This window comes from Molossus molossus, unplaced genomic scaffold (genome assembly GCF_014108415.1).
Source record: "Molossus molossus isolate mMolMol1 unplaced genomic scaffold, mMolMol1.p scaffold_m16_p_22, whole genome shotgun sequence".
Taxonomy (NCBI): domain Eukaryota; kingdom Metazoa; phylum Chordata; class Mammalia; order Chiroptera; family Molossidae; genus Molossus; species Molossus molossus.
This window is the reverse complement of record NW_023425358.1, coordinates 27,070,266-27,093,429: the sequence shown is the minus strand read 5'-3', so window position 1 is coordinate 27,093,429 and position 23,164 is coordinate 27,070,266. Positions and strand designations below refer to the sequence as shown.

Here is a 23,164-nt window from a genome sequence, read left to right as displayed (position 1 = left end):
GAATGATACGTCCCAAAGCCTGGATTCCTGTTACTGTGAAAATTCATAAAAGCATATGAAAATGATATGAAGCCTGTGGAACTTAAGTTTTATATGCATTGATTTAAAAAAAATAGAAAGCCCAGCCTGGCTAGTGTGGCTCAGTGGTTGAGCAGTGACCCATGCACCAAGAGGTCACTGGTTCAATTCCAGGTTGTGGGCTTGATCCCCAGTAAGGGAATGTGAAGAAGGCAGCTAATCGATGTTTCTCTTTCATCAGTGTTTCTATCTCTCTCTCCTTCTCTCTTCCTCTCCCTCTTTAAAAGAAAAAAAACCAGAAATTGATATAAAGTGAAAATCTCATTGACTCCTGTTGAAAATTACTGGAACATTACTCTTAGACCCTTTTTATGTCTCTATGTATGTATGTGTACATATACATCTTTTTTTCATAAATGGGATCATATTGATTTCTGTTATTTTTTTCCCATTGCTATAGAGCCCTCAAAATACCTGTTATGTAGTTGTTTTATTATATTAAACCATTATGGTTTCCTTAATGATTTGCTTAAAGTGCTATCATACATATAACTTGCATTTTTGAACAATTTTATGAAGGTGTATTGAATAGAGATGTATGGGGATGGGAGAGAAGAGGCTTTAACTGTGACAAACTCTAGTCAATTCTGAAAGCAGTATAACTTGTGGCATTTTGTTTCAGCGTATTTGTAGCCATGAAGTGCCATCTTGCCCAATATGCCTATATCCACCTACTGCAGCCAAGATAACCCGTTGTGGACACATCTTCTGCTGGGCATGCATCCTGCACTATCTTTCACTGAGTGAGAAGACCTGGAGTAAATGTCCCATCTGTTACAGTTCTGTCCATAAGAAGGATCTCAAGAGGTGAGATGGAGATATTTACTAGATTAGACTCCAGTTTGCTAACTCCTTGCCCTGCTACATCTAAATGTCCATATTGCAGCGTTGTTGCCACAGAGTCTCGTCAGTATGTTGTTGGTGATACCATTACGATGCAGCTGATGAAGAGGGAGAAAGGGGTGTTGGTGGCCTTGCCCAAATCCAAATGGATGAATGTAGACCATCCTATTCATCTAGGAGGTGAGTTCTATTCATTTTGGGGGTAGATAATTCTGGGTACACCCTATAAGGGGGCTAGTGAATATCTTTCTACTGTCCAAAATTTAGCCTTTGGGCATGGAATTTTTAGCATTTCCAAATTAGTCATTGGATTTCAGTACATTAGGGTGGAGTTTGCAGAACGTGGTGTAACTCTTGGTTTCAAGTTTGGTTCAGTTCTATATGTTTTTGTTTTTTTATCCTCACACGAGGACATTTTTCCTTTTTTTGTTGTTGTTCAGATAGAGAGGAAGAGAGAGAGAAACATCGATGTGAAAGGGACACATCGAGTGGCTGCCACCTGCATGACCCAGCCAGGGCCGGGGACAAACTGCAACTGACGTACATGCCCTTAGTGAGAATCGAACCCAGGTCTCTCAGGACCACAGGACGACGCTCTAACTGCTGAGCCAAACCAGCCAGGGCAGTTCAATATGTTTTAATTTTTCATTTTATGAGGCTTTGTTGAATAGTGTCTGACACTGTGCCCAGTTTTGGGGATGCCAGTCAGCCATTCATGGTACCTGTCATTAAGGAACTTAGTAGTCAGATAGAAGAGAGACTGGTAGCCAGGCAATTAGGATATTGAGTGTGGTAAGTGCTTATGGTGGGGTAGTTCAAGGGGTTGTATGCTCTGCAGAAATGAGCATTGCATTAAAGTGGCATTTCAATTTCTGGGTGAAGGGACTTTCTCAGTAAATGGTATTGAAACAATTGACTCCTCTTTTGGAAAAAAGGATAAAAGTAGATCCCTATCACAAAAATAAATTAAATAAATAAATAAATAAATAATCATCCTCTAATTAGAGTAACCCCAAATTAAAAAAAAAGAAAGAAAAGTAGATCCCTATCTCATACCATTTATAAAAATCAATTTCTGATGGACTGAAGAAGTACATGTAAAAATGTCCAAAACTTTTAAACTTTAAAAGAAAATATAGGACAATGTCCTTTTTAACTTTATTGATTTCAGAGAGGGTAGGGGGAGAGGGAGAGAGGGATAGAAACATCGATGAGAGAGAACATCGATTGATTGGCAGCCTCCTGCATGCCCTTCACTGGGAATTTGGCCCACAACCTGGGCATGTGCCCTGACCGGGAATCAAACCAGTGACCTCTTGGTGCGTGGGTCGACGCTCAGACAGTGAGCCACACTAGCCGAGCTAGGACAATATCTTCTGTTTTTGTTTTTTTATCCTCACCTGAGGACATTTTTCCATTTTTGTTCAGATAGAGTGGGAGGGAGAGAGAGGAAGAGAGACAGAAAGAGAAATATTGATATGAAAGGGACACATGGAGTGGCTGCCTCCTATAAGACCTCAATCAGGGCCGGGGACAAATCACAACTAAGGTACATGCCTTTGACCAGAATGAAACCTGTGACTCATTGATCCGCGGGCCGATACTCTAACCGCTGAGCCAGACCGGTCGGGGTGAGGACAATAGGTCTTTTAAAAATATTTTTATGGTTGATAGTATTATAGAACAAAATCTTTATAAATCCTCAGGTATAGATGGACTTTTGAAATAGGCTGAAACTGTAAATGCTGTAAAAGAAAAGATTTAGGGCCCTGGCTGGTTTGGCTCAGTGGTTAGAGTGTTAGCCCCTGGACCAGAGAGTCCCGAGTTCGGTTCCCACTAAGGCAGTGGTTCTCAGCCTTCCTAATGCCGCGACCCTTTAATACAGTTCTTCATGGTGTGGTGACCCCCAGCCATAAAATTATTTTCGTTGCTACTTCATAACTGTAATTTTGCTACTGTTATGAAGCGCCATCGGAAATATGTATTTTCTGATGGTCTTAGGTGACCCCTGTGAGAGGGTCGTTCGACCTCCCCAAAGGGGTCGCGACCCACAGGTTGAGAACCACTGCGCTAAGGGCACGTACCTCAGTTGCAGTTTGTCCCCAGCCCTGGTTGGGGTTGTGTGGGTGGCAACCACTCGATGTGTCTCTCTCACTTCGATGTTTCTCTCTTTCTCTTCCTCCCTCTCTCCCTCCTGCTGTATCTGAGGATAAATGCAAAAATGTCTTTGGGTGAGGATAAAAAAAAAAGAAAAAATATTTAGTTATGGGGGGATGGTGAAATGGGTAAAGGGGTCACACATATGGTGACAGGAAACTAGATTTCAGGTAGTGAGCACACTAAATAGAGTATACAGATGTCAAATTATAATGTGTACCTGAAATTTATATGTTATTAACCAGTGTTACCTGAATAAAGTTAATAAAAAAGAAGATTGATAAATTTGTAATCTAAAAAGATAACCTCAAACTCAACAGGTGATAAATCAACTAGAGGAAACTACACATTAAAAGCTGAAGATTAACGTCCAGACCAGACAGGAGTTCTGTGAAGTAGATTAACAACCTAGTAGAAGAATGGGATAAGCATATGACCAAACCTTTCCCAGAAAAGGGGATTTGAATAACTTCTACATATATAGAGATTTAACTTTGCTAAGAGTTATGCAAATCAAAATCCCTGTTGATTAAAAAAAAAGACATTGGGAAAAATAATTATATTGGCAGGAGTGGGGAAATGGGTACTTTTGTTCTCAGTAGGAGTATAAATTAATAATAGACTTTGAGGATGGGGATTCAGTAGTATTTAAAATATGCACAACCTTAAATCCAGCATTTAATTTTTTAAATTTTTTAGGGATTTGAGAGAGAGAGAGAGAGAGAGAAACATCGATGAGAGAGAACATAGACTGGCGGCCTCCTGCATGCCCCTCACTGGGGATTTGGCCCACAGCCTGGGCATGTGCACTGACCAGGAATCAAACCAGTGACCTCTTGGTGCATGGATTGACGCTCATCCACTGAGCCATACTGGCTAGGCAAATCCAGCATTTATACTTTAATATCAAACTTTTTTTTTCAAGGAGCATGTATAAGAATTCTTTTTCACCATGAAATTGGCAATAACCTAAATGTCCCACAAGGAAGTTACATGTTAGAGTATATAATACTGTGGAACTCTATACAGAAAGTAAAAATGGTATAGATCTCTATGTTAATAATTTGGGGAAGAATATTTTGAAATACTTTAAGACAATGAAAAATAAACTATAGAGAAAAATTTATAGTTTATTAATTTAAAAGCTTATTATTTTTATAAAAACCTTTATGAACATGAATGTGTGTGTATGTATGTGTTTTTTATGTATATTTAAATATGTTTATATTGATTCTTTTTTTTAGAGGAAGTGAGAGGGAGAAACATTGATAGCTTGCCTCTGGCATGCCCCCTACTTGGAATCAAGCCCGAAACCCGGGCTTGTGCCCTGACTGGGAATCAACCTGTGACCTCTTGGTGCATGGGACAATACTCAACCAACCAAGCGACATGGGCTAGGGCTGAACATGAGTATATAAATATGTAGAAAATATTTGAAGGATAGCCCTGGCCGGTTTGGCTCAGCGGTTAGAGCGTTGGCCTACAGTCCTGAGAGATCCAGGTTCGGTTCCCACTAAGGGCATGTACCTTGGTTGCAGTTTGTCCCTGGCCCTGGTTAGGTCGTGCTGGTGGCAGCCACTTGATGTGTCCCTTTCACATCGATGTTTCTCTCTCTCTCTTCCTCCCACTCTATCTGATCAGAAAAAAATGGAAAAATGTCCTTGGGTGAGGATAAAAAAAAAGAAAAGAGCCCTGGCCAGTTTGGTTCAGTGGTTAGAGCGTCGGCCTGCGGTCCGGAGAGACCCGGGTTCGGTTCCCGCTAAGGGCACGTACTTCGGTTGCAGTTTGTCCCCAGCCCTGGTTGGTCGTGCGGGTGGCAGCCACTCGATGTGTCCCTTCACGTCGATGTTTCTCACTCTCTCTCCCTTCCTCTCTCTCCCTCCCACTCTATCTGTACAAAAAAATGGAAAAATATCCTCGGGTGAGGATAAAACAAAAGAAAAGATTTGAAGGATAGTCATGGCTGGCCCAGGGGGTAGAGTGTCAGCCTGCGGACCAGAGAGTTCCGGGTTCAGTTCCCATTAAGGGCACATACCTTGGTTGCAGTTTGTCCCTGGCCCTGGTTGGGGTCGTGTCGGTGGCAACCAGTCGATATATCTCCATGTAGCTCTCATCGATGTTTCTCTCTCTCTCCCCCCTCTCCCTCCCGCTCTATCTGAAGATAAATGCAAAAAAATGTCCTCGGGTGAGGATAAAAAAAAAAAAATTGAAGGATACATATACAAATTTGTAAATGTTTGCTTTGGGCGGGTTACTAAGATGGAAAGGGGAAAAAAATAGTGTGTTTCAAGGGTTTCTCAAAAGATAACATTGTGCCCTGGCTGGTTTGGCTCAGCAGTTAGAGCATTGGCCTGTGGTACAGAGAGACCCAGGTTCAGTTCCTGCTAAGGGCATGTACCTTGGTTGCGGTTTGTCCCCGGCCCTGGTTGGGTGGTGTGGGTGGCAACCACTCGATGTGTCCCTTTCACGTCGATGTTTCTCTCTCTCTCTCCCCTCCTCTGTCTCCCTCCCACTCTATCTGAACAAAAAAATGAAAGAATGTCTTCAGGTGAGGATAAAACAAAAAATAAAAAAGATAACATTGTTCTACACTTTTTTTCCTTATTGATTTTTTAGAGAGAGAAGAAGGGAGAGAGAGGCAGAAACATCGATGAGAGAACATCAATTAGCCGTCTCCTGTATGCCCCACAACCTGGGCATATGCCATGGCCGGGAATCGAACTGGTGACCTCTTGGTGCATGGGTCAACGTTCAACCACTGGCCAGGCTGTTTTAAACTTTTTAAAAAGTACTGAAAATATGGGGAAAGGAAGCAAAGACAATAAAGCATTTGTGATCCTTTTACCCAGAGGTACCCCCAAAAGTTTTGCTCTAGTTTGGCATCTGCTTTTTTTCCATGTGCTGTATGCAAAATTCTTTTTAATGAATAAACCATCATGTCATTAACTGTTTCTTTGTTATTGGACTGGCTGATTACAGTTTTTTTGATATTCTAGACAGTGTATACTCAATGAATATCAATTGACTAAAGTTTTCATTGCATCTTTGGTTTCTTAGGATAGACTTATATGGTGAGGTCAGAGTTGTAAACCTTATATTAAGGTCATTTTTAAATTGTTTTTAGGAAATTATGCCAAAGTACTTCATCTTTACCTTAGAAAAACTGTATGTGAAAGTTTCTGTTTAGCCACATTGTTGTGAGCTTTGTGTGTTGCATTTTTGTGATCTTGCTGGCTCTCTTGTAGATGAACAGCACAGCCAGTACTCCAAGTTACTGCTGGCCTCTAAGGAGCAGGTGCTGCACCGCGTAGTTCAGGAAGAAAAAGTAGCACTGGAGCAGCAGCTGGCAGAGGAGAAGCACAGTCCCGAGTCCTGCTTTATTGAGGCAGCCATCCAGGAACTCAAGGTGAGATGTGCCCTGGAAATGGGATGGCATGGTGGGCCTAAATTACTTCAGCCCCACGTTTAAGATAATAACCAGGGGGTGACTAAAAAAGGCTGATTTGCTCTGGAAGGGAAGGGCTGACCTAGTGAGTTTTAAGTACTTTCTGGAGCTGAGACACTGGAGTTTCTTAGGTTACCTATGTTCTTAGTTAAGCAAGGTAAGGCATACTTTCTGTATTCTAGGAGAACACTTGGATTTATTTTTATTGTTATTTATTTAAAATTCTTTTCTTTATTGATTTTTAAAGAGAGAGGAAGGGAGACAGAGAGAGAAACATTGATTGGCCGCCTCCTGCATGCCCCCACTGGGGATTGGCCCCATAATCTGGGCATGTGCGCTAACCGGGAATCGAACTGGCGACCTCTTGGTGCGTTGGTCAACGTGCAACCACTGAACCACACAGGCCAGATATGGATTTATTTTTAGAGATGTTTTATTAGAGGGACATTGTGGAGAAAGTGTTATGGCCTATCCAGCAGGCCCAACCAATATCTGCTGAGGATTTTTGGAGCAGTAAGAAAATTACCCAAATAAAGAATTTCTTTTATGTCTCGTATCCTCTACAACAGGGATTCTTAAGCTTTGACATGCATCAGAATCACTGGTTGTTGGGCTTCACCCTGAGATTGATTCAGTAGGTACTGTAGTTAAATGTATCTCATTTAGCCGTGGCCCAGTGGCTCAGTTGGTTGGATCCTCATCCCGTGCACCAAAGGTTATGGGTTCGATTCCCAGTCAGGGCACATACCTAGATTGTGGGTTTGATTCTTGGTCAGGGTGCATACGGGAGGCAACTGATTGATGCTTCTCTCTCTCTCTCTTTCAACAAAATGAATGGACATATTCTCAGGTGAGGATAAAAAATAATTTATCTCACTTAAATTTTATATCCTGGTGTGATAGATAAAACTCTCCCCTTTCACAGATGAAGAAATGGAATTATGGGTTAGGTATTTGAAGATACCTGACTAATAAGAGGTGAATCTGGTATTTGAATTCCTCTATCTCCCTCACTTCTAAGTCCTCCTTGGGCAGGATCCTGTGTCTTTAATTTTTATTTTCTTTCTACAGTGCAGAGCATTTGTTCAAATGTATTTCAGGTAGTAGAACAACTACGTAGAAATAGAACTGTTCACGTTGAGGTAGAGATTGGCCAAACCCCGCCTGCTTCCTGTGCTGGGCTCTTTCTCGCTGCAGTGTTTGTGAAAACTAGTACTGTGCTCTTGGACTTCTGTTTAGGAAGTTTTGGGTTGTGTTTTCATTGTCAGAGACTCTAAGCAGAATACCATCCTATTTGAGAACCAGATGCTTTGGCTTCTAGTTTCCCTTAAAACTGAGGATTTTAAGTGCTTAAACTCTTCCCATTGGGTTTTATTTCGTTGTTTTTTTTTTTAAATCCTCACCCAAAGATATTTTTTCTTTTTATCATCAGAGAGAGGGAGAGGGGAGAGAGAGAGAGAGGCCGGGGGCGAACCTGAGACTCATTGGTCTGTGGGCCAACATTGTAATTGCTGAGCCAAACCAGCCAGGGCTGTTCTTATTCCCTTTTTAAAAAACTCTTTTATTGCCTTGGCTGGTCTGGCTCAGCTGTTAGAGTGACAGCTCATGGACCAAAGGGTCGCAGGTTTGATTTCCAGTCAAAGGCACATACCTGGGTTTGCAGGTTCCATCCCAGACAGGGTCGTGCAGGAGGCATCCACTGGATGTATCTCTCTCTTGCTCTTCCTTTCTCCTCTCTCTTTCATTCTATCTAAAAATCAATGGAGCCCTGGCCAGTTTGACTCAGCTCTTAGAGAGTCAGCCTGCAGACCAGAGAGACCTGAGTTCGGTTCCCGCTAAGGGCACATACCTTGGTTGCAGTTTGTCCCTACCCTGGTTGGGATTGTGTGGGTGGCAACCAGTCAATGTATCTCTCTCACATCGATGTTTGTCTTTCTCTCTCTTCCTCACTCTCTCCCTCTCGCTCTCTCCCTCTTGCTCTGTGCAAAGATATCCTCGGGTGATGATAAATAAAATAAAAATCAATGGAAAGCCTGGTTGGTGTGGTTCAGTGGTTGAGCATCGCCCCACGCACCTAGATGTTGCCAGTTCACTTCCAGGTCAGGGCACATGCCCAGGTTCTGGGCCTGATCCTAAGTGGGGGGCATGCAGGAGGCGGCCAGTTGATGTTCTCTCTCATTGATGTTTCTATCTCTCTCTCACGTCCTTCCTCTCTAAACTCAGTAAAGAAAAAAAATTATAAATATTCTCAGGTGAGAATTAACCAAAAATAAATTTTTTTACAATAGTTTTTAGAGAGAAGAGGAGGGAGAGAAAGAGAGAGAAACGTTTATCGATTTGTTGTTCCACTTATTTATCCTTTCATTGGTTGCTTGCATGTGCCCTGACCGAGGATTACCTGCAACCTTGGCATATGGGGACTGCACTCTAACCAGCTGAGCTACCTGGCTAGAGCATTTCTTGATGCCTTTTAACTTTTGTTCTTGTTGAGAGAGGCCATTGAAAGCCCTTGCCCTTCACGCTTAAGTGTGTTTATGGGAACTGAGCTTTCTCCTGTCTTCTCTCTGGTGGTCTAGACTCGGGAAGAGGCTCTGTCAGGATTGGCTGAAAGCAGAGGGGAGGTCACTGGTGTCGTGGCTGCTCTGGAACAACTGGTGCTGATGGCTCCCTTGGCAAAGGAGTCCATTTTTCAACCCAGGAAGGTTAGTGTGTTCCTGTTCTAGACTAAATGGCTGCCATTCCTCAAATACTGCTGTTGAGCTGGTAGGCGCTGTGTGAGATCTGAACTTTCTTGGAAGAAGAGGAGATGTGAGTATTTCCTGAGTGCTTATTAGTTCTTTCCCCAGGGGTGTTACATCAGTGAATGTGTTTAACTAAGAAAAACATCCAGAGAGCTATGCCTACCTTTGCCACGTGTACTTTTTGTTGACCTAGAATTTGTCCCAACAGGGAGTGCTGGAGTATCTGTCTGCTTTTGATGAAGAAACCACAGAAGTTTGTTCTCTGGGCTCTTCTCGTCCTCTTGGTCTCCCTCTGGTAGAAGAAGAGGAAGCAGTATCTGAACCGGAGCCGGACCTGAGGGATTGTCCAGAGGCTTGTGATGACTCGGAGTTAGTAGATGACAATCTTGTACAGGGGACCACTTGTACTGAGTCCAGCCAGCAGGAACCCATCACCAGTTCAGGCTTCACACACCCCAGCAGCTCTCCTTGTTACTACTTTTACCAAGGTGAGGGTCCCTGAGGGAGGAGGGTTGGGTTGCCATAGAGGTGTTTGAGAGAGATGACCTGACTCTAAGCAGAAGAACATATTGCTACTAGGTCCTGGGTGTTTAGGTCTTTTGTGCCTTTCATCTTGGGGAGGGAGAGGCAGGCCTACCTATAAAGAGGGCCCTGTCTTGAGGACTGGCCAAGACTATTGTGTGATAGAACCACTTGTCTTCAGCGGAGGACGGGCAGTACATGTTCCTGCATCCTGTGAATGTGCGCTGCCTGGTGCGGGAGTATGGCAGCCTGGAGCAGAGCCCTGAGAAGATCTCAGCAATGGTGGTGGAGATCGCTGGGTATTCCATGTCTGAGGTAAGGCCTTCCTTTAGAGGTGGAGGGTCGGGGAGCAGCATTAACCTAATGTCTTTGAGGTGGGCCTAGCCATCCCAAGTTCACAAACCTTGAAGGCCTTTAGTTTTTATGTTTTTTTCTTTTCAAAGATTTTTTTATAAGAGGGAGAGAGAAACATTGATATGAGAGCAGAAACCATCAGCCGCCTCCTGCATGCCCCCTACTGGGGATCAAGCCCACAACCTGGGCATGTGTTCTGACCTGGAATTGAACCGGCAACCTTTCAGTGCATGGGATGATGAGCCACAGCCACACTGGCCAGGGCTTTATAAGTTTATTTTATTTTTTTTTAAAGTTAGAGATATAAAGTTTCAAGTTACTCTTTTATTTATTTAGTTAGTTAGTTATTTTATTTTTTATTTTAAGTTACTCTTTTTTAAAAAAAAATTTTTTTTGCCCTGGCCGGTTTGGCTCAGCGGTTAGAGCGTCGGCTTGCAATCCAGAGAGACCCGGGTTCAGTTCCCGCTAAGGGCACGTATCTCGGTTGCAGTTTGTCCCTGGCCCTGGTTGGGTCGTGCGGGTGGCAGCCACTTGATGTGTACCTTTCACGTCGATGTTTCTTTCTCTCTCTTTTTCTCTCTCTCCCTCCCACTCTATCTGAACAAAAAACAGAAAAATGTCCTCGGGTGAGGATAAAAAAAATTTTTTTTCTTTATTGATTTTAGAGAGAGGAAGTGAGAGGGAGAGAGAAACATCGATGAAAGAGAACATCTACTGGCCGCCTCCTGCATGCCCCCACTGGGGATTTGGCCCACAACCTGGGCATGTGTCCTGACCGGGAATTGAACTGGTGACCTCTTGGTGCATGGGTTGATGCTCAACCACTGAGCCACACCGGCTGGACTATAAGTTTGTTTTTGTTAGTGATGGTACCCATGAATTTTTTAAAAAGTTAAATCGTGCTTTTTTTTCTTCTTCTTCTTCAGAGAGAGACATATATTTGTTGTTCCACTTACTTATTCCTTCATTGGTTGATTCTAGTATGTGCCCTGACCAGGGATCAAACCTGCAACCTTGGCGTGTCAGGTTGATGCTCTAACTAACTGAGCTATGCAGCCAGGACAGTGGTGCTATCTTTTAAAAATAAAATGCTGGGCCCAGTAGTGGCTCAGTAGTTGAGCGTTGACTCGTGCACCCAGAGGTCCCTGGTTCAATTCCCGGTCAGGGCACATGCCCACGTTGTGGGCCAAATCCCCAGTGGGGATCATGCAAGTGGCAGCCAATAAAAGTTCTCTCTCATCGATGTTTCTCTCTCTCTTTCCCTCTCCCTTCCTCTCTCTCTAAATCAATAAATAAAACTAAATAAATAATAAAAGTTAAATGCTGGATTTTGTTAAGTCAGGCACCACTGTTCTCTGTTTCACCAGGTTATTTACTGTGTCTTGGGAATGTAGTTGTCTTTTGCTTTCATTCAAGATGTTTTTGTTTCTCTCTCCTTATTGCTTGGGAGAAATGGCCAAGAAAATGAAAAGTCCTTGGAGGATGTTTTCTTTGTTTTTTTAAATCCTCACCTGAGGATATTTTTCTATTTATCTTCAGATAGAGTGAGAGGGAGGGGGGAGAGAGAGAAAGAGAGAGAAACATTGATGTGAGAGAGACGCATCGATTGGTTGCCCTCCCGCAAGACCCTGACCAGGGCTGGGACCGAACTACAACCATGGTATGCACACGCCCTTGACCAGAATTGAACTTAGGACTCATTGGTCCAAGGGCCGACGCTCTAACCACTGAAGCAAACCAGCCAGGCAAATTGGAGGACTTTTTCAAAGCTAGTTTATGCAAGCTTGAAATGAAATTTTGGGTTAGATACCTATGACTTAATTGCCTGATCATTTACAATGTGAATTTTTGCCCTTTGAGAGTTATTCTTGTATTGATCTGAAGTTTGTTACAAGCCTACACTTTTTTTTTGAATACTACAAACTTTCCATAAAACTTTTGCAGAAAAAGAAAACAAAATTAAATCTGAATTTATGGGCTTGATTTCTTACTGTTTTAGGTCAAGCTTCGTGCAATAGGGAAATCTGTTTTATGTGTCTACCCAGTTATCATTAATTGTCAGTGGTTCCCAGATTTTTGATAAGTAACTCTTTTTTTTTATTCTCTCCCCTCAGTTATGGACCCCAGAAAATCAGAAACAGCTGATCAGCTTTAGATTATTTATTGCCAGGCTCAGTTCATTCATTTGGAGCACAAACCAAAAAACTGCTTCTGGTTGCTTAGTCTACCTTACTGTAGCTTAATTGACACTTTCTGTTTGACTTTTCAAAATGGTGATAACTTGAGCACTATTCTTGGAGCTTTCGTGCTGTCAGTGTGTGCAGACTGTTGGATGTCTGTGGTGGGATTCTCTGGCTGCACAGTAAGCCCTGGTCTTAGTTGAGTGTTGGTCCCTTTTCCACTGTAGGATGTTCGACAGCGTCATAGATATCTCTCTCACTTGCCTCTCACCTGCGAGTTCAGCATCTGTGAATTGGCTCTGCAGCCTCCTGTGGTCTCTAAGGAAACTCTAGAGATATTCTCAGGTAAGAATGCCCTGACTTTGCTTCTTTTTATAGAGGAGTTCAGGGATTCTTGTGACTAGATATCCAGTGTGGAAGGAGTTAAGGAACGGTGTCATGAGTTTCAGAACCTCCTGATACACTCCATCTGTTCATCCAGTCCAACTGAGGCCACTTGCCTCAGTTACTAGTTAGCCAGGAGGAGGGAATGACTAGGTTGTCCTGAGTCTGCCTCCTCATAACCTGATCAACTCACAGATGACATTGAGAAGAGGAAGCGTCAGCGCCAGAAGAAGGCTCGGGAGGAGCGCCGTCGAGAGCGCAGGATTGAGATGGAAGAGAACAAGAAACAGGGCAAGTGTAAGTTCAGAAACTCTCATCTTTGACTCGTACAGTTGTGCGTCATTGTACAGAGGCTCAGTGCCCGAGCCCAGGGGCCAGACTGCTTGAGTTCATATCCCAGCTTTGCCACTTGTTCTTTTCAGTTCTTAAGTATGAATCATGATAGTACCTCCTTAATAGGCTTGAGAATTAAATGAGTTAATTTGGGTCAAAGTGCAAAGCACATAGTAAGGAATAAGAGTAAATTCATCCTTGGCATAGTGGGTGAAAAAACCTGGTTGGGGAGAGAATTGGAGATCTGCTGAGTGATAGGGATAATTGTCACATGTGCTCTATGGGTGGACCATTGACCTCACCTTTGAGTCTCTAAGGTGACAGTTATAAATTTGGGTATTAAAGCTTCTGTCTACATCCTCCTCTCCTGGGGGAGTCGTATTGACTGTCCTTAACTATTGAAAAAGATTTGAGGAAGTCCATAAATGGGCGTACCATCTCATCTTTTCCTTTGCAGACCCAGAAGTCCACATTCCCCTAGAGAATCTACAGCAGTTTCCTGCCTTCAATTCCTATACTTGCTCCTCTGATTCTGCTTTGGGTCCCACCAGCACTGAGGTCCATGGGGCTGTCTCCATTTCTCCTCTTAGCAGAAGTCCAGGTTCCCAAGCAGGTAAATGAAATTGGGATGTAAAGAATGAAGTTGACCACTAGCCGCAGACCTTAAAGCAAAACCCTAGTGTGTGAATTTACAATACTGACCTATTCGGCATAGTGGGGTCTTTAGGTGACTAACCTTACTTTGAGTAGTTAGTATATTTCTGAGTTACATCAAATTCTTGCCATTTGATTCACCTTTCTTATTGGCTACTTTTTGGCTCAGCAGTTGGAGCGTCGGCCTGCGGACCAGAGAGTCCCGGGTTTGGTTCCCACTAGGGGCACGTACCAAAATAAATAAATAAATAAAAACCTCGAAGCAGCTCATATGGCAGGGTAGATGAATATAGATTTTTCCCTGCTACCCTGTTGCTTTATTTCTAGTTTCTGCCTTTGAGACAATCCCCCTGTATCCTTAAACACGTGTGTACATGTCCCCTTGTTGTAGCATTGCTTATAATACATAGTAGGTGAAGAAGAAAAGAAATGGTCTACAAAGTCTACTGATAGGTGAATGGCTAAATTATGGCGTTTATACTTTGATGTACTTTACACCTATTGAAGAAGGAAATAGCTTTCTTCATGAATTAATGGGTAGACTTAAGATAAAAGGAAGTTGTAGAGCAAAACAAAATATTATACCATTTGTGGGTTTAAAAGAAAAACCACACAAAACAAAACTTTTTTTTTTTTTATCCTCATCCGAGGACATTTTTCCATTTTTTGTTCAGATAGAGCGGGAGGGAGGGAGGGAGAGAGAGAGAGAGAGAGAGACATCGATGTGAAAGGGACACATCGAGTGGCTGCCACCCGCACCACCAACCAGGGCCGGGGACAAACTGCAACCAAGTTACGTGCTCTTAGCGGGAACCAAACCCGATTCTCTCTGTACCGCAGGCTGACGCTCCAACCGCTGAGCCAAACCGGCCAGGGCCAAAACATTTTATTATAAGTTTGTATATCTAAATGCTGCTTATAGAAAATACACTGCATATAGAAAATAGAAAAATGCTGCGATGGTTATGTTTCAAACTGATAATGGTTTTCCACTCTAGGGAGTAAGACCAGGATTGAGAGGTTGTTCAAAGAGGCCTTTAGCCTTTTTTTTTTATTCTCACCCGAGAACATTTTTCTGTTTTTTGTTCAGATAGAGTAGGAGGAAGAGAGAGAAAGGGAGAGAAACATTGACGTGAAAGGGACACATCTAGTGGCTGCCACCCTCACGACCCAACCAGGGCTGGGAATAAACTGCAATCGAGGTACGTGCTGTTAGTGGAAACCAAATCTGGGTCTCTTTGGAGTGCAGGCCGACATTCTAACCGCTGAGCTAAACTGGCCAGGGCTAGCCTTTTTAAACAATATTTTTGTCTCATATAGAGAGAATGTAAGACTGTGTTATGAAATTAAACACTTAAGAAAGAGTTGCTATAATTTCAGAGAGCGATCGTTTCTGGTCTGTGTTCACCTGATGGATACTGTGATACTTAAAATTTTATTTCTCTGTCATGTATTTTATTATTTAAAAAAATGTTTTTTATTTTTTTTCCCGTTATTGATTTTTAGAGAGAGAGGGAAGGGAGAGGGAGAGAGAACATGTATTGACCACCTCCTGCATGTTCCCCACTGGGGATCAGGCCTACAACCTGGGCATGTGTTCTGACTGGGGATTGAACCGGCAACCTCTTGGTGCACGGGTCGATGCTCAGCCACTGAGCCACACCGGCCGGGCTCTCTGTCATATATTTTAAATAAAATGTCCAGGATCATAATATTTAAAACTCTTGGTTACCCTTGTGATCATGTGCCTATCACTGATTTGGGGCCTGAGGCTAAGGCAGGACCTTAGTTAGTGGCAGGTACTGGGACTAGAACATGGATCTTGAGGGCTGCATGACCATGATGCTCTGAAGAGCATGTTTAAGAAGAGAGCTGCTATACAAAGGAATACGGCAGAACATCAACTACATTATTTATGATATAAAGATTGTGTTTTCACATGTTAGTTTTTCTGAAGGTATGGGGTTTAGTGTATTTATCTTTTTTTTTAAATCCTCACCTGAGGACATTTTCACATTTATTTTCAGATAGAGTGGAAGAGAGAGGGAGGGAGAGAGAGAGAAACATTGATGTGAGAGAGACACATCGACTGGCTGCCACCCACATGACCCCAACCGGGGCTGGGGACAAACTGCAACCAAAGTACATGCCCTTAGAGGGAACTGAACCCGGGTCTCTCCAGTCCACAGGCCAATCTTCTAACCGCGGAGCCAAACCGGCCAGGGCAGCTTTACTGTATTTAAGCAAGAGTAGTTGGATGGTCCTAAGAATAGAAGTACTAAACACCCCTAGCTGGCTATGGAAGGGCCTGCTAGTGGGAGAGTGAATAGGCTTCCTCCTCCCAATAGTGACCAGGACAACGGGTAGATCTGTGGGAAATGTTCAACATAAGGTCAGAAAGAATTGAGAAGACTGTTCCCTAGAGAGAATCAGGAAGATGCTTGCATCTTCATTTTGGATTTTGTTGATGTATGTGTTTTGGATTTTAACCGAATATTCCCAAGTCATAGATATCTGCTTGCTGGAATAATATATAGGTTGACCAGATTAAATTTTTGTCTATTGCTTGGAGCTTTTTCATCTATATAAAACCAGTTCATGACAGTCGAAACCTAGGCCATGAGAGCTGGCTGATATGGAAAGTGCTTTTCTTACTTACTGTGGGAACAGATTCTGCCATAGCTTTTAGTGTTATTGTAAACACTAAACTTTTCTCTATATAGTGATCATGGTATGAATAATAGTCCATGTTCTTGGCTTTTTGAGAACATGGCGAAGTTGAATTTGGGTCAAGGTTTACTTTTTTAGGTGAGATTTATAATTATCCACATCTGATTCAGGGTTCATCAGGGTTTACTCTTGTTAAGAGGAAACTAGCTCTTTGGAACTTGACTCATAATCTCTGGTTCACTTTTAGACTTTCTGCAGACTCCTGTGTCACCCACTATGAGTCAGGGAAGTCCTTCATTCTGCATTGGGAGTCTGGAAGAAGATTCTCCCTTTCCTTCTTTTGCCCAGGTAAGTCCTTTGCTTTTGAAGCTGCCCAAGGGTATTAACACAAACTCTACTGCTTGTTCTTTCTGGAAATCCGTTGGAGAATGGGAGGCTTATAGGCTAATTAATGTTGCACTTTCTAATAATCACAGAAAGCTTTCTTTCTTTTTTAAAAATTGATTTTAGCCCTGGCCGGTTTGGCTCAGCGGTTAGAGCATCTGTGGTCCAGAGAGGCCTGGGTTCAGTTCCCGCTAAGGGCGCGTACTTGGTTGCAAGGGCGCCCTGGTTGGTCGTGCGGGTGGCAGCCACTCAATGTGTCCCTTTCACGTCGATGATTCTCTTTCTCTCCCTCCCACTGTATCTGAACAAAAAATGGAAAAATGTCCTTGGTTGAGGATTACAAAAAAAAGTAATTTTAGAGAGAGGAAGGGAAAGGGAGAGAAACATTGATGAAAGAGAGACATCATCAGTCAACTGCCTTTTACACACCTCCTGCTGGGAATGGAGCCTGCAACCCAGGCATGTGCCCTGACTGGGAATCGAACCCACAACCTCTTGGTACATGGGTCGATGCTCAACCACTGAGCCACACCGGCCAGGCACAGAGGCTTTCTTAAGAGGGAAGCTCATAGATTTAGTCTCAGATATTACTGTTGAGTAGAATCAGAGTTCTCATTATTTAACAAATCATTGGATCTCTCCCTCCCACCACCACCACCACCACTTTGGCAGATGCTGAGAGTTGGAAAAGCAAAAGCAGAAGTGTGGCCCAAAACTGCTCCAAAGAAAGGTGAGGATGGCCCTTCTGGTGAAGGGGGTGGGGGGTGGGAGGAGTTTGGCCCCTTTCGGAAGATATAAGTCTCTAGAGTTGTTTCTAGAATGGTAACACTTGTTTTTCAGATGAAAACAGCTTAGTCCCTCCTGCCACCATGGACAGTGATGGGGAGAGTGATAACTCGGACCGTGTTCCTGTGCCCAGTTTCCAAAATTCCTTCAGCCAAGCTATTGAAGCAGCCTTCCTGAAACTGGACACGCCAGCTGCTTCAGATGCCCTCTCTGGTAAAGGCAAAGAACTGCACGGGGCTGGGCTTCCCATCTGGACTCAGTGGCAGATAGCACTAATCGGTCGGGCACTTCCCCCGAGCCTTAGGCTCACCTTCTGGTGTCAGTGAACATTCCATTTGGTATGTCATATAGGACCTTTTTGCCACCTCAGATTAATTCTCGAGGCCTGGGTGTGAAGTTCTGAGGAATTCTCCCATTAACCATACTAAATGGGTAGAACTCTCACATTACAGTTGAGGAAACAGAGGTCTAGGGAGATAAAGTGACTTGTCCAAAGACAAACACCTGTGTGTAAGGACTGGTATTTGAACACAGGTATTCCGATTCCAGAGCCTGCACTCTTCACTGCTGTTCTCTCTCTCAGTAAAGAACACTGGCGGGGACAAGGGGGATGGCATTCTAAGCTAAGCTCTCTCTGTTTCCATTTAGAAGAGAAAGGAGGAAAGAAGAGAAAAAAACAGAAACAGAAGCTCCTGTTCAGCACCTCAGTTGTCCACACCAAGTGACACTACTGGCCCACGCTACCTTCTCCATCTGGTTTTCTTTTTTTTCTGTGCTTTTGTTTTGCTGCTGTAATTTTTAAGTATTTGAGTTTGAACAGATTAGCTCCGGGGGGAGGGGGGGGTTTCCACAACGTGAGGGGGAACCAAGATGATTTTAAATACAGTGTATTTTCCAGCTTCCCGTCTTTACACCAAAATAAAGTATTGACACTCACAAGAGATCTCTTCCTGCCAAGATTTTTAGTTTGTTGCCAGGTTAGTGTTTTTGACCCATGTGTAACTAGTTTTTCCTCAACCCCTAATAAGTTTGAGTCCCTTCAACATCCCTTGGACAAGCAGCCCAAACCAGAATGTTAAATAGCACTGCTCTGACATCATGTGTCAGGGCATCATGGTTTCAGCACACCTATCAATAAGTCTTAAAAACAGTTGAATCTTTTCTATCTGTTCAGTTCTCTTAAAGAAACAGAGGGATGGGAATAAAATGGATTTAGGATACCCAGCTTGAATTGCAGTTTTTCGTCTGACATGGCCAGGCTCTTGGGCCAGACCTAGGGTTGCACTTGCATGTGTGATGGAGTTTTGCCTCTTGCACATGGCTTCTGTTTGGCAAGAAAAGCTGTAACTGTCACTAAGGAAGCCTTGGGACCTGCCAACCTTTTACACAAACTTGTTTCAAGTGGCAGTGGCCTGAGTTGTAGGAGCAGAGTCCAGCACACCTGGAGGCAGAGCCAGACAGGGTTGAAAGCAGTGGGGTTGCCCATGGCCTCCCTATTGTCTAGAGTAGTCTTATGCCTTGGTTTGAGCTAAATTTGAGTGATGTGAATTATTTTGCTGCTTAAAGTAACCTCTAGGTGTAATAGAATGTGAAGGCAAACAGTTGCAATAAATTACCTGCACAAGCAATGTGAACTTCCTGTTTTATTATTTTTTATCTTATTTTAAAAAATTATTTGAGAGAGGTAGAAAGAGAAACATCAATTTTTGTTCCACTTATTTATGCATTCATTGGTTGATTCTTGTATATGCCCTGACTGGGGATCGAACCTACAACCTTGGTGTATCAGGACAACGCTCTAACCAACTGACTGCCCAGCCAGGATAGCTGGGTTTTTTTAAAAGTTCAATTCAGGTCAGCTAGACATATTTATTTTTATTTATTATTTATTGATTTTAGAGAGAGAGGAAGTGGGGGGTGGATATCTAAGAGAGAACATCGATTGGCTGCCTCCTGCATGCCCCCCCTGCCCCTCCGCTGGGGATTTGGCCCATAACCTGGGCATGTGCCCTGACAGGGAATCAAACCGGCAACCTCTTGGTACATGGGACAACGCTCAACCAGTGAGCCACACTGGCTGGGCTAGCCATACTTATTAAATAGGATAAAGTATCAGCTACTATGAGCATGAGCTGGGCTTAGCTTTAACCTGTCATTGTTTTATTTTAAATGTTTTTTGTTAATTTTTTTAGAGAGAGGAAGGAAGAGAGAGATAGGAACATTGATGGAGAGAGAAACATTGATCGGCTGTCTCCCTCATACCCCTCACTGGAGAATTGAGTCCGCAACCCAGGCATGTGCCCCAACTGGGAATTGAACCAGGACCTCTCAGTCCATGGGACGATGCTCAGTCCACTGAGCCACACTGGCCAAGCTAACATGTCATTCTTAACAGGAAGTGTTCAGAGAAGTCCTGGGTTGGGAACTCGGGGGCTGGGGGATGAAGGTGTTCCAGCCTGAGATGAGAGGGCATGTTGAAACAAAAGTCACAGATAGATCAAATGTGTCAGTGCCTTTGAGTGACATCATTTTATCATGGAGAAAGCAGATCCTAGAAATGTAGAAGATCCTGGTGCCTTCTAGAATGCTCTGTTCCAACAAGTGAGCCCGGAGGCTTGGGCACAGTGCAGTATGCTGAGGTTCACTCCATTGCTTCAGCAGCCTCCTCATCACCACCATCTGAAAGATCCTCCTCACCTGGCTCCTCCTCTAGTAAACAGCTTGTGACAGACTTCTGGATAGCTTCCCGCTCTCCTGGAGAAAGGCAGACAGCACGGGTGAAAGATGTTTTTTATAGCCGAATGAGGTCAATCACTGCTCAGTGGATACTGGGTTAGTGTTGCTTACCCTCATCAGTGCAGTTCTGCAACAAGATCAATAGCTGTCTCCTGTTGTACTGAATCAGGAACTTCTGACATGTTCTAATTGTACCTGGCACATGAAAGAGCTTCGTGGTCAACAGTTTGTGAAAGGTGTATACCTCAAAGACTTTCAGAACTAGGGGAAAGTATCTTGTTCTGTGCAGGATAGGAAGACCTACCCACCAGTCATGACTGAGCTCTGAACCTGTTATCTATTGGAAATCAGCTGTACCACATGCACACCTACCTCCCACATGCAAGGTGTTTAGAAAACACGGGTACCGGTGTCCTTTGTTCTCTAAGTACGTGATGAAGGGAAGAGCTGACCACACTAGCTGGTAGAATTCCTTTCGGCATCGAAGTAGCACTATTCCAGTATAGGCATTGAGGTATCGTACTACAGTAGGAAAGAAGAAATCATTTTGGGAAAATTTGGATTTTCAACAGCAGGTTAAAGGTCTCAGGATAACTTAGAACCTATTATTTTGTGCCACAGACTGTTTAAGGCAGTGGCACTTGGGATGCTTCAGTGAGTAAAACTATTTCTGAAGGGAAAAAAAAAATTTAGGACAGGCTTTCATTTGGGGGGGAGGGAGGGTGATAATATCCAGTCCCTTGCATACCACTCAGAACTGATAAATGAATTTAGAATTTTAATTTTTTTTTAATCCTCACCTAAGGATATTTTTACATTAATCTTCTGATAGAGCTGCAGGAAGAGACACCTGTTGGTTGCCACCTGCACAACCCCTAGCAGGGCTGGGGCTGAACCACAACCGAGGTACCTGCCCTTGGCTAGAATCGAACCTGGGACTCCTTGGTCAGCAGGCAACGTTTTTACCACTGAGCCATACCGGCTGGTGCTGAATTTAGAATTTTAAATGTTCTAATTCACTGGGGTTAACTCAATAAATTGGGGGTGGGGAGGTGGAGATCCATCTTCCTCAGAAGAAAACCCTTGACTGAAAAAAAGGTTCTGCAGGTTCTTGTGGCAGCCAACTCTATCACACCTGATGTAGAGTTGTGCCTATGTGCATATATTTCCCCTTCCATTTCAAGCATATGGAAAAAGGGAACGAATTTAGATTTGTATGGCTGTTCGGAGGGCCCTCTTCTTCCTCATTTGCCTACACACAATGTGTGTTCTGTACTTTACAGGCCCTGTTAAGGGCTTTTCAGGGTTCTGACTTTTTCCATGTGATATCAATGTAAGCAGTCACTTAATAGGAACCATACGTCTCCCTCATTTAATTCTAACCATCCTATTAAATTCAGTAACAATCCCCAATATGCACGGGTCAAATAGGTACAGGGGATTCCTGCCCAAAGTCCCACTGCCTTCCGCTTTTACCTCTCCGCCTACCTAGACTAGTCCACACCTGGGGCTCAGGATCCCAGACGCCTAAATAGGACCATATTGTGGATGGTGCACCAGGCTTGGCAGCTCCGTGGGACGCTTGTGCCCTTTCTCCCTCCCCCGGTCCCCAATCCCTCAAAGTCTCGCTGACGGCCCGGTTCCCCAGCACCTTCGCACCCGCGAAGCCGATGGAGCAGGCGGCCGCGCCGAAAGTTCCGTGCATGCGGGCAATTGTGTCCCGTACAAGGCCGCCCAGCACTCGGTCATCCAGACTCAGGCGGCAGCGGGGGTCGTCAGACACCACTTCGCAGAGCAGGTACCTGGGACGGGCGAGAGGGACTTGAGCACGGGGCCAGGGCCGCGGGCACCCGGCAGGGAGGGCAATGAGGGGCCAGCCATCGGCTGCTTACCTGTGCTTGAACCGCACCATGGCGACCTCCGCTCCTGGCTTCCTGACGCGCAAACTGGGTGTCTGTGTTCCCGCTGGTGGCCAATGGGAAGTTAGCCTCCGCAGTTTTGCAGCCACTCAGAGACGGATGCAGGATAGGAAGGTGGAGCTATAATGTTGAGAGGCCGAGCCCAGTGTCAGTCGTCTTCAAGCTCCGCCTCCGTTTGCGTTTGCTGAGCGCAAGCGTAGTGCGGAGTCCCACGCTGGTTTGGTAGGATCTGAGCTCGATTCAGCGTTGGAGCGGTTTGTGGCTGTGATGGGTATTTATTGCTCCACGCCGAAATTTGCAATACTGTGTAGGGTGCAGCTGCTGCATGTGGGGCCCGCAGGGACATTTACTTTCTGTTATATTACAGTACAGTTATGTATGCACTTATATATTCTCTCCCTAAAGCTGGACAGTGGAACTCCATTTACAGGCCAGAAATTGACACGGGAAAACGGACCCTTACTTTCAGGTTAGGACTCGGTTTACTTTTTCCATACAGCCAAATATGTTATTACTGTTTGAGCTTTTCAACAATCTTACGGAGATAGGTGTATTGTCTCGTTTTTTTTGTTTGCAGAAACAACCCATGGTGGTCATATTTTCCATTTTTTAAACTGAAGACCACAAAGAAGCAAATTAAAATGTTATAATCCCATCACAGAGAGAGAATAATTTATCATGTAGTGCCTCCCCACCCCCGTTATTTCCCCCCTGTGCCAACGGTTCTCAAAGTGAGATGCAGGGACCACTGGGTTTTCCGAGACTCCAAGGTCCAAATTACTTTCATAATATATAGTAAGATGTTATTTGCCTTTTTCAGTCTCTCACAATGGACAGTGAAGTTTTCCAGAGGTTACATGGCATGTGCTGACATTATCACTCATGGCTAATGCGATTGAGTATTGTGTTTTAAACATTTATGTTTTAATGTCCATGATAAGTATCAATATCGCCCACAAAAACAAAAGCTCTTTGGGA

The 23,164-nt window shown here is 43.9% G+C and overlaps 2 protein-coding genes across 5 annotated transcripts in view; one reads left to right on the top strand and one right to left on the bottom strand.

Annotated features, from left to right (window-relative positions):
• Positions 1-19,160, top strand: part of RNF10 (ring finger protein 10) — a 36,138-nt gene extending 16,978 nt beyond the window's left edge. For 3 of the 4 annotated variants that reach the window (XM_036277225.1, XM_036277224.1, XM_036277226.1), the window contains exons 5-17: positions 701-885; positions 965-1,101; positions 6,324-6,484; positions 9,100-9,225; positions 9,473-9,752; positions 9,968-10,101; positions 12,548-12,665; positions 12,900-13,001; positions 13,495-13,650; positions 16,609-16,709; positions 17,418-17,475; positions 17,586-17,744; positions 18,180-19,160. In XM_036277225.1, coding sequence (XP_036133118.1) covers positions 701-885; positions 965-1,101; positions 6,324-6,484; positions 9,100-9,225; positions 9,473-9,752; positions 9,968-10,101; positions 12,548-12,665; positions 12,900-13,001; positions 13,495-13,650; positions 16,609-16,709; positions 17,418-17,475; positions 17,586-17,744; positions 18,180-18,256 — 1,794 coding nt within the window. In that variant the 3' untranslated portion in view covers positions 18,257-19,160. The remainder of the gene's footprint in view (positions 1-700; positions 886-964; positions 1,102-6,323; positions 6,485-9,099; positions 9,226-9,472; positions 9,753-9,967; positions 10,102-12,547; positions 12,666-12,899; positions 13,002-13,494; positions 13,651-16,608; positions 16,710-17,417; positions 17,476-17,585; positions 17,745-18,179) is intronic. The other variant, XM_036277223.1, reaches the window with a different exon arrangement.
• A 362-nt stretch (positions 19,161-19,522) lies between these two features.
• POP5 (POP5 homolog, ribonuclease P/MRP subunit) lies at positions 19,523-22,220 on the bottom strand. The gene is made up of 5 exons (XM_036276825.1): positions 22,160-22,220; positions 21,927-22,069; positions 20,640-20,789; positions 20,379-20,462; positions 19,523-20,285 (listed from the first exon to the last, which is right to left on the bottom strand). Exons 1-5 carry the CDS (start codon positions 22,177-22,179, stop codon positions 20,173-20,175), a joined length of 510 nt encoding a protein of 169 aa, XP_036132718.1. The 5' UTR covers positions 22,180-22,220; the 3' UTR covers positions 19,523-20,172.
• Between the last annotated feature and the right edge of the window lie 944 nt (positions 22,221-23,164).

Coding starts and splice junctions, on each gene's coding strand:
- POP5 (XM_036276825.1), bottom strand. CDS start 22,179: ATGGTGCGGTTCAAGCACAG. Junction 22,070..22,159: donor ATGGTGCGGTTCAAGCACAG/GTAAGCAGCCGA, acceptor CGCCCGTCCCAG/GTACCTGCTCTGCGAAGTGG. Junction 20,286..20,378: donor GCAGAACTGCACTGATGAGG/GTAAGCAACACT, acceptor GCCTTTCTCCAG/GAGAGCGGGAAGCTATCCAG.